This window comes from Protomyctophum bolini (assembly GCF_963924005.1).
Source record: "Protomyctophum bolini genome assembly, chromosome: 2".
NCBI classification, from domain to species: domain Eukaryota; kingdom Metazoa; phylum Chordata; class Actinopteri; order Myctophiformes; family Myctophidae; genus Protomyctophum; species Protomyctophum bolini.
In genome coordinates, this window is record NC_137863.1 from 36,894,124 (window position 1) to 36,904,962 (window position 10,839).

General features: G+C 41.2%; 1 protein-coding gene across 1 annotated transcript; it reads left to right on the forward strand.

Moving 5' to 3' along the window:
* Positions 1-289: 289 nt before the first annotated feature.
* Positions 290-1,393, forward strand: LOC308334068 (guanylin; the record flags this gene model as incomplete). The annotated part of the gene is made up of 3 exons (XM_080790656.1): positions 290-367; positions 677-869; positions 1,335-1,393. 3 exons carry the CDS (start codon positions 290-292, stop codon positions 1,391-1,393), a joined length of 330 nt encoding a protein of 109 aa, XP_080646782.1.
* Positions 1,394-10,839: the final 9,446 nt, after the last annotated feature.

The following is a 10,839-nucleotide window of genomic DNA, read 5'->3' on the forward strand; positions in this document are numbered from 1 at the left end:
TGAGGGAGATATCTAGAGAGCCATAAAAGCATCAGATTGGTGATGAGGTCAGAGAAGGATTTATGAATCCCCTTTAGTGACGCAGTAAAATACACACTGGGGGAAAAAACTACGTATTACGACTACTCATTAACCTGTGAGAAAAAATGGACAATCAGCCTGCGGGACAGAAATGTTTAAAAGGCTGTTCGGAGGTCAGAGAAAGCAACGATTGAGCTGACCAAGCATCTGCTGCAGCACCAACACCAGCACAAAAAAGGGGGAAAAAATCTCAAGCAAACCAAACAACATGAAGACCAATATGCTCTCTGCCATTGCTGTCCTATTCCTGGCTTTCACCTGGACTTCTGATGCAGTCCAGGTCCAAGTAAGTGCAGTCTAGTTCTGCAGTCAAATTAATATCTTAAAAATAATGAAACTATAGATTCATGATGGCCATTGGCCAATACTTCAGATATCATTGGAAACATTGATTGGCAGAGATGCTAAACTGAACACTGTACAGTTAATAATGTCATGTGTCTTTGTTTACCACTGAATTCCAACAGTCACTGACACAAAACATCTGCCATTGCTATTGCTATTGCCATTGCTTACAGTTCTCTCTGTAGGCTCACAGTTGGATCGTGGAGCTCGCCTCTCACCACCAGCTTTCTCTTTCTGTCTATTTGTCTAGGAGGGCAACTTGTCATTCTCACTGGAAGCTGTCAAACAGCTCCAAGAGCTCATAGACAGTAAGGCGGCAGAGCAACAAAGCCCCGGGCTGCGGACCAGCACTGATGTGTCTGTCTGCGCTGACCCTGCTCTTCCAGAAGAGTTCCTGCCCCTCTGCCAGCAGAAAGGAGCTTCCATGTCTCTCTCCAGGCTAGGTGAGGTATCAGTAGTGCAAAGTACTAATTAGTGTTAGTACTATGTACAATGATGAGGTATGAAAATTTGCCAATACTACTGCCAAACTACTCGATTACATCTCAGAGGTCGCCCCAATAATGTATAGGCTACTTTTTAACCACCATCTTTTTGTGGTGATTGTGCTCTGTATATTTGTCCTGATGAAGGTCTAAGCACCAAAATGTCATATTGTAATAAAATACATTTCTTTGCAAGATCTTTCTCATTGTTTGAATTTGGACCTTCCTTTTAGGTATGCAATGTGCAGACAGCCTTTTATTCAATTGTGATACTTACACACTTGGAGTGACAGAGGATGTACAGATCATTGTTTACTGTGTTAATATATGAGCAGCTAATTGAATACTGAAGCTTGAATCATACATTCATCAACATGTCTGAACTGACCGTGTCTAATTTGAGTGTTTTTACTGTTCCTACAGGAATGGTACCCATGGATGTCTGTGAGATCTGCGCCTTTGCTGCCTGCACTGGTTGTTAAGTTTACTGCCAACCCAGAAGGAAATGGAAAGCCATTTTGACCATGCTTAAGACTCAGATTTTCTCTACTCACTGTTACTTGTAGCATACTGAGCACTTATTTTCAGGCCCCTTTCAGTTGTATATTTTATATTTGGAATTTAATTTGTTACAGTTCTGTCTCAAAAATCTTTTTACTTATTTCTTTTGTATTTTTTAAATAAAAAAGGAAGTCTTTACTTAAGTTTTTGTATGCGTGTGTGCATTCCAACAGTCACATTTATTTTACAAACATTAGATTTGCCAAGGGAAGGTTAGCTGAACACAGTACTCAACTACAAGCAGGGGTTTAAATATAGGCTTTACTGATATGTCCATTGCTCTGTCGGAAGAGATAATCACAACTATGTCCAAACTACTAAGATGGCACGTCCAATTCGGTGCACCGTCTGCTTCAAATAACTTTAACATTATCAACCAGTAGTGTGCCTATTATATACACCTGGGTCTCATCCATTCACACAGTACACAACTCACATCAGTCTCAGGCTTCACTCACACCTTCACAACAGATTGTTGTATAGCTGATGAGGCCTAGGGCCCCCCTCCCCCTCATACAACAAAAATGTTGTGTCAAACCATGTGACTCCCATTGGAAATGAATTGCGAGCTTGCATCAGTAAACAAGTCTCATGCATCAGCTATACAACAATCTGTTGTGACCGTGTGAGTCAGGCCTCAGACTGCTCTATTTAAACTACTTAACACAACACAATACAACATGCAATACCACCACCCAGCTACCACTTGGATCTACTGTTTATGTACAGCACCTTTCAGTACCCAAAAGCAGATCCAATGAATTGCCAAACCTTAATAAATATATTGCTCATTTTATTATTCAATGCAAACATATTATTAAATGAGAAGAAGAGGGTGCGCATCAGCAATGGTTTTGAGTGGAGTGCTAGAGCCAAATCCACTAAACATCTAAAAGTATGAATTAAAAATAAATCCAAAAAGGTAGCACATCCAAAAATGTAAATAAATGGCGCACACCAAAAATGAACTCTTACGCGTTTCGGCTATGAGCCTTCATCAGATCATGCAAAATATAGAATAAATATATTATCTTTCATAAGTTTATCCTTCATCATTCAGAACTAGCCCATCTGCACACTCAATGTAGCCTACTCCTCACTAACATTAAATTAACTTTGTGCAAATATAAGGTTGTTAGTTTATTATCATGCCACATCCAGCCAGGTCTATATAATGTCATAAAAAACGTCTTAACACCAGGCATTATTTATTTACACAGTTTCACATTACTCACACTGTCTGCTTTTGCACAATACATAACTTTTCAGGAATTACACCTATTCTCTCTAAACTAATTTCTTTACATAATAGGCCTAAGTATATTTAATATATTGGTTTATTGCTCTTAATGCACATCTGGACACCTACAATATCCAACTATGATACAGTACCAAGGCACATTGTGATTTAATTCTGTATTTGATTGAGTGAAACGTATAGTCTGTCAGTATCTTGCACTATACACCTAACAGCTATTAGTCCTGTTGCCCATGTGTTGTTTCTGTCATGGTCTGTCTCCCTACAGACAGTTTTCCATGTCAGCCCACTCTCCATTCCCTCTCTCAGTCATTGTCACACACCTGTTTCCACCCCCTCTTCAGCCCTACAGTGCCATGCCCATTCCACACCTGTGAACACTCCTGCAATTACCCTGCTCCCTATAAGACTGGACTCATTCCACAAACACACTGTCAGATTCCTTGTCCCCGAGCTGTCCTGAGTTCCTTGTAGTGCTTTGTAATTCTGATGGTTCTGCATTATTGGACTTTACCCATTGCTCTTCGAAAGGTTTGCTTTTCTGTTTCGTGTTTTGTGCCCTTTTTGGAAGAGGTTTTGCTTTTTGGAATTTCCTGATTTTCTTTGTAAGCTTAACTGCTTTTATGCATAATAAATCCTTTAATTTGAACATTCCTGCTCTCTGTCCTGCATTTGGGTCCTACCCCCCTTGGCTCACCGTGACAGTTTCTATGTATTCTGTCCGAGACTGATTTACTGCATTGTGTACATTTTTACTGTGCTTGATCAAGAAACTATTTCTAAATTCAAGTGCCTTGCTCAAGGGCACTTGGTCTGTAGTTGTCAAGGAAGGAGGGAAGGAGGATCTGATTACATATAGGTAACTGAATGGAGAGTGATGCATCAACATCCCGGCGTCCAAGAATCTCAGATCACCTCAACAAAGTACTGGTTGCACTGACTGTCATCATGGAAACATCTATAGTGCTCTCCCACTAAAATCTGCTTTCAAATCTACTGTTATTCAGACAGACTGCAATGAGTAAAACAACCCCAAACACACTCTCTGTGATACATCTAGGGGCGCACAATCTGCATTCAAAGATGTTCCTAGAATCTTTGTCATTGGTCGAAAAAACCCGGTCACAATGACTAACCAATCAGGAAGTAGACAGGCAAATCGACAAAGCTTCTAGGAAAATCTTTGAATGCAGATTGCAGCCCCTAAATGCGTTTTACCTATTGCTGGCTGTCTGAATATAAAAAACGGTAATTAAAATGTGGACATAATTGTATTTCTTATAGCAGCTTTAATCACTCAGTGGAGGATCAATACAACACCTGGACAACGAGGACGGTCAGTATACATAATTGGAATAATGACTTCCTAACCAATAGGCAGTCGGCATGTTAGGCTGGGCTCTCACCTGTCTGGTCCCCTCTCAATGAGCATGCACCCATAAAACTGTGTGCTCTGGCCCATACTCCCGGACCCTGTACACCACTGACAGCCAGTGCTGAATCAATCCCTCCAAGGGACCCCTCACAGACATAGGCCTACACATTCTACAGACTAAACCTGTTTATTAAACCTTGGGTTCACTGTTACAAATCACCACCAGGCAAACAGCTCAACATAAAAAAGTTCCGGGTATTAATACTGTCTGTATTGTTGTATTTTTTGCGTAGTTATCCACCCATCTACAGACTGGAGTTTATATTTGTATCTGCATCCTTTGTTTTGCAACGTGTCTGTTTTGTTTTGTCTTTTCAGAAAATGGGGGCCGTAGGGGTATCTAGGTAGATCTCCAACGCTCTTGGTCTTCAGCTGTGCGTACGGTGAGTAGCAGGGTTTGGAAGCAGCAGCCAATCCATTCCTTGATGTTGTCCATCCAGGACTTTCCCTGCCTGCCTCTTCTCCACTTTCCCTCCACTGTCCCCTGTAGGATGGTCTTTGACAACGAAGTATGTCTTGTGACATGACCATACAGGCCAGTTCGCGACGCTTTACTGCCATGGGAACCCCACACCTGCCATTTGATTACTTAACCAGCCCACTTTTCACGTGCAATTCACCCTTCTGCAGTCATTTATGCTTGGTTGTGTGCAGGGTGTCACTCTCCGAAAATAGCCAATAATATTCTGCACATATAGCTGAGTGTAAATCAGCATTTCAACGCCATCACGGTAGGCCACTAAATCAACAACTTAATCAACTGTAGATTTAGAAATCAAAAACTAAAACATTTCATATGACTACATCTAAATTATATTCAAAAGACTGACTAAAACTTAATAATTAAATTAACAAAAATGTCAAAATCAACACTGGACTCTTCAGTCCTCAGGTACATTCACCTGCAGCTGCGTTTAGGTCCAAATAGTCTTTATAATAATGTGCAAAGCAAAGACTTGTAATCCTTAAACTGTACTCTTATACGATCAACTTGACGATTTTGAATTTTAATCTATTGCATTATGTGGTGCATGTGGTAGTGTCATTTCGGAATATTTGTATATTTCATGTGAGTGTTGCCAAGTGGTTTTGTGTGTTTTGAAGAAAAGGGAAGATAATAAAATTGTCATGCAAACCCCTCACCACAAGTGCTGTGTTAACTATACATATTGCTACATTTACTGTATAATATATCAGACAGGTCGATAGCTAATATTTGTGGCAGATGAGTGATGAGATTTATTGGGACATGTTGGAATGCAACTATGTAAGGTTATAAAGTCAACAGTGGGACCTCTCAGAGGGAACAAACAGATTGACATCATAAAACAGAAAAAGAGGATCTCGTGGACATCTTAACATGGGATGCGTAATAATACCCCACCCCACTACCTTAAAAAGGCAGATCTGGGTTCCATGCGTCATAGAAGAGCCAGCTCTGAATCCTGCAACATCCCAAGAAGACATCAAGCCTGAAAAATGAGAGCATTGATTGTTGTCCTTGTGTTGATGTCATGTGCCCTGTGGGGATCCCAAGGTGTGGAGGTTATGGTGAGTATTAGAGTACAAATTACAAATTTCTTTACATTATATTTTTACATAATTATCTGTCCAAAGGACACCACACACATGAGAGCTTATTTCCATGTAGTCCTTTTAGTGAATAATTGGTGATTGTTAAAAACAAATGAGTCACACATGCAACCTGATAGGTAGGTAGATAGATAGATAGATAGAAAATGATATTGCATTGCATGAACAGTATGCAGGACAGACTTATTATGGTCTTTCATACCAGTGTTCCACCAAGATATACCTAGGTTAATCCACGCGGTCTCTCAAAATGCTGTCCTTTTTCACCAGGTTGGAGAAAAGAGCTCTCTCGAGGCGGTGAAGCTGTTGAAAGAGATGATGGACGGTAATGCAAACCCTAGTCGGGTTGAGACCAGTGTAGCGGCAACTGTCTGTGCCAACCCCGCATTGCCTGGTGTTTTTCAGCCAGTGTGCCAAGAAAAGGGGGCAGCTGTGATCTTCTCCAAGCTTGGTAAGTATTTGCTATTTGTATGGACAGTGAAGTGAATAATAGGCCTATATCGATATTTGGATATTAATATTAAGTGAAGGTGGCCCCCGGGCCGCCAGTTGCCCATACATGAATTACTTCATATACTGTTGGAAGAGTTTGTGTTTTAATATAGAAATTAAGAAAAGCAAGACTTTAAAACTACAGATGCGTCAGAAAAGACCAAGTCATAAAATAGAATAAAGAAATCAAGGTTTGTTTGTAGGGAACCACAACGCTTGGTCCAGAGCCCTACATCAGGTTAAACAGCCTGATGAAGAAACATTTTTATTCCAAATAAACAAACTAGATTTTTCGTTGCATTTGAAGAAGGTGTGCAGGAGGTTTTTTTTCTCCCTCTACATCTATTATTCCAGACTAGAAAATGACATGATCAATCCATAATATTGTTTCTCTTAAGGGACTACAGGCCAGGGTAAACAATATGATTTCCTGTCTGAGCATCTGTTGTGTGTGAAAACTATAAATGGTTTCCACACAGCATGAAAGTCATGCAATTAGATAGTTCAAGTGTTTACTATCGTATTATGTACATCCTGTTACCGCGGCTGAACCTCCAGAATGACTGTGGAATGGAAAGAGGCCAATGAAACGCTCAGTAAATAGTGTCTAGGGGGCCATAAAGCACTTCAAACAAAATCAACATACCATTCAATGAGACTGATACACTTCGACATTGACATGGGGTTCATGATAAGAGGGTATCTATTCGAGGGCACTCAAATGAAGATGAAGAGGGGTATGATATAAAAATATATATATTTTAGACTGAGACATTGTGTTTTATTTGTGCAAAATACAGTCGATGTCATCGCCGCCGTGGACCCTTGTGACATCTGTGCCAACCCGTCCTGCCCTGGCTGTCTGGAATGAGAATGCCATCTCTGCAGACAAGCCATGGAATTACCTGAGAGTCATCTCCGGGTGCCCCATGGCTTTTCCTTCATTGTTCCTCCCCCCTCCAATCGCTATGTATCAGTGGTCATTTCCTGCTTATACGTGAAAATATGTGACTCGGCTGACTCCCAAATGTTTCCATTTCAAAGACCCCCCAGTTTACTATGCATTAGGCCACGGACCCCCATAAGTCTGAGTGTAAAAATGGAACCAAATGGACCCGTAATAAGGTTTTTTTTACACTTAGTTACTAATCATTTTGCTGGGGACCCCCTGGAACCCCCTCAAGGAACCCTTGGCGTCCCCAGACCCCACTTTGAGAACCACTGGTACTGTAATGGTGTTCAACATGCCCATTTTCTGCACTGCACTGTACTGTACTAGTTGCTCTGAACATTAATTCATCATTAAGATCTTTATCTGGATAATGAAAATGTTTAATTTTATTTTGCAACTTCTTAACAATAAAATAAGCTTTAGGATATCTTTGCTTTTTTAAAAGTGGATATTAATTGTATATTGATTGAGAAGTCAGAGTCAACACTGTGATTGTTATACTCAAAATAGTGTTCAATTTCAAGCAGTATGTGAATGTTGGCTGCCCTCTAGTGGTGTTCAGATGATGACAACCAGTATTCATGTGTTCCTAGACTGCCTACAGTACTACTGACCCCAGAGTCACAAGGGTGAATCTGTCTGTCTCTCTCTCTCTCTCGCTCTCTCTCTCTCTCACTCTCTGATCGAAACAAAACAATGTATGTACATATCACATAGGGATGGAGCTCGTTAATTCTTTATTGATAACGTTCACCTTATCGAGCATGCTTATCGAGCCGGGTCCTTATCGAGCCCACTATTGAGCATTTGCTATTATTTTGTGGAAAGACGGGAGACAATTCATTATGAACAGAACCTTATTTTAATTGGCCAGTTTTGATAGTTTGTATGCCGCAGAGCAGTGCCAAATACATCGTTCTTGCAACAGGTGAGAGCACCAGTAAGACGCGCAAACGCGGGAAGCGCACGCAGCTGAGACCCTGCAGATCATGTCTGTCTGTCTGTGTGTCTGTCCCGCTGTTACTGTATATGTGGACCTGGCCCCTTTTGTGCCCATATATGGAGCTGAGTGATTGCTGATGCAACACACTCCATATTTGGATAGCGGGACAGACACACAGACAGACATGATCTGCTAGGTCTCATTGCGAACGCAGTGATTGCGAACGCAGTGATTGCGAACGCAGTGAGCACTTACTATGAGACCTAGCAGATCATGTCTGTCTGTCTGTCTGTCTGTCTGTCTGTCTGTCTGTCTGTGTGTGTGTGTGTCCGTGTGTCCCCCCTTTGTGCCCATATATGGAGCTGAGTGATTTGTTTGTGATTGATGCAACACACTCCATATTTGGACGTATAGCTGCTTTGGGGACTCCTTATATGGTTATGGTTATGGCTAACTTAAAAATAACCTAACTTAAAAAAATAATAACTTAAAAATAAATCTTTAAAAAAAAACAAATATGTACGAGCTGCGTTCGCTTCCCGCGTTTGCGCGTCTTACTGGTAGTAAGTGCTCACTGCGTTCGCAAAGAGAATAAGATGTACTGTGAGGCATGTTGTTGAGGGCAACTACTAACTAGTTAAGTTTTAAAAGTAACTTGCCCGACACCCCTTAACCACTATAGGTCATTGGCACCCCAGCTTTATACAAAGTTTGACCTACGGGTCAACATTCTATTCCTCCCCCAATAATAATATCCATCCATAATAATAATTTGGTTCGCTGTATATTTGCATGCAGTGAAATGTAATCTCTGCATTTAACCCATCCTAAGTCTCAGGAACACGCCACGACCGGCCGGTGGGCCCAGAACTAGGAACCTTTTTTGCAACGGATTACGCAAAACTCCATTAATTTTACCCACATTTTACCCAAGCTGCCTGTGGCTATGCACACCTGCACAAATCGGTGTCAAGTCCGACACCATTATGAAGGGGTATATATATCATGGTCTAACATTCGCAAAAACAGACACGTCACATTCACTTTCATTCACTAAGTCTGTGTGAGTGAAGGGTTCGAATGTCCGTTGCAGCTTGTGGCGCGAAACGTACATGTTGTATGACGTCAGACCAGAGCTTGGTGGCTCTATATAAACTACAACACAGCGCTTAGCTTCTTATCGAGTAACAAAGGCTTAGCTATTTAGAGACGTGGATAGTATAGTATAGTACACTTAAAGTACATACAGCAGTCATGGATATACATGTGAAAGCTTATCTTCAGGGGGCGGACAATTCACCAAGGGAGATCCGGTGCTTTGTTGTTGAAAAAGATGAAGTCAGATGTTTTGAGCACTTGAAGAGAATGTGTATTCAGGTTTTCTCCAACCTGAAGGATCAGATCATATTTGCAATGTTTTACAGGGATAGAGATGGGGAACTCGTGTCCCTCTCTTCAGATGATGAGCTGTGGATGGGACTGCATGCTATGCGTGACCAAATCTTTAGACTTTACCTCAAGGAGATGAGAAGTATTAAGTCCTGGACTTTCTTTGAGTAAAGACATTTAAGGCCTTGCAGGCAGCCTGTAATAGTGGAATCTATCTTAATGAATCAAGAAGAATTTCCAAGAGTAATGAAGAGATCTTAGGCCTAGCAGACAGCCTGCAATAATGGGATCAGAGTTGAGAACTCTGCATTGACCCAAAGGACATCCTTTAGAATGGCAAAGCTAAAATGCAAGACAAGAAGGCATTTCCTCGACCACCAGTCGCTGATCTTTGCTGGCAAGCAACTGGAAGATGTCCACAGCACACCCCTCTATGATTACAAGGTTCCAGAAAGAATGCACCACACCGAATGAGTTGAAATGTTTTCTCTGCATTTAGCAATTCAAGTGACACCATTGATAGTTAAGTTAAAATACATGAAAAAAGAGGCATTCCCCCATTCCCCATCTTCCAGTTGCTGGCAAGCAACTGGAAGATGGTCACACCCTTTCAGACTAGTGTTTCAGAAAGAATCTACCCTCCACCTTGTCCTGCATCTGAGGGGAGGCATGAAGACTGGAAGATGGCCACACGCCCATGACACCCTTTCCAAATATCGCCTAATTTCCAGAAAGAAGACACCCTCCCTCCTCCCCCCACCTGCTGCATCTGAGGGGAGGCATGCAGATCAATGTGAAAACACTAAATGGCAAGACCATCACCCTGAATATTAATGACATAATGTTAATGGGTTTTTTTTCATTATTTTTTCCCTTTTTTTAATAACGTGTCAAGAACATAATGTTGATGTTTTTTTTTTTAAAGAATATCCACGAAACAACATACTTCGGAGCCAAGCCCGAAGGGACGAAAGCCCCTATTGTTTTTCTACAGTTTTTTCTTCAGCAACTTTTTGTAGTTCTGTGTTGTCGCTTTCCACAAAATATGGTACATTGGAAACAGTCAAGAACTGAAGCTCACGGTCATTTGTCGACCTGACCTTTAGACCTCCCAATTATATGATTGTATGAATTATATGATCCACTCTATCCACTCCTGGGATTTTTGTAGCTTTGATTATTATTAAACACTATTAAAATCGCATTTCCATTCATTTGTGCGGAAGAGTCTCGACCCTGCTAACGAATGGTTGGCTGCGGAAGTACAGCGTTGACAGACGACCCCTTCAGCCAATCAGTGTAACA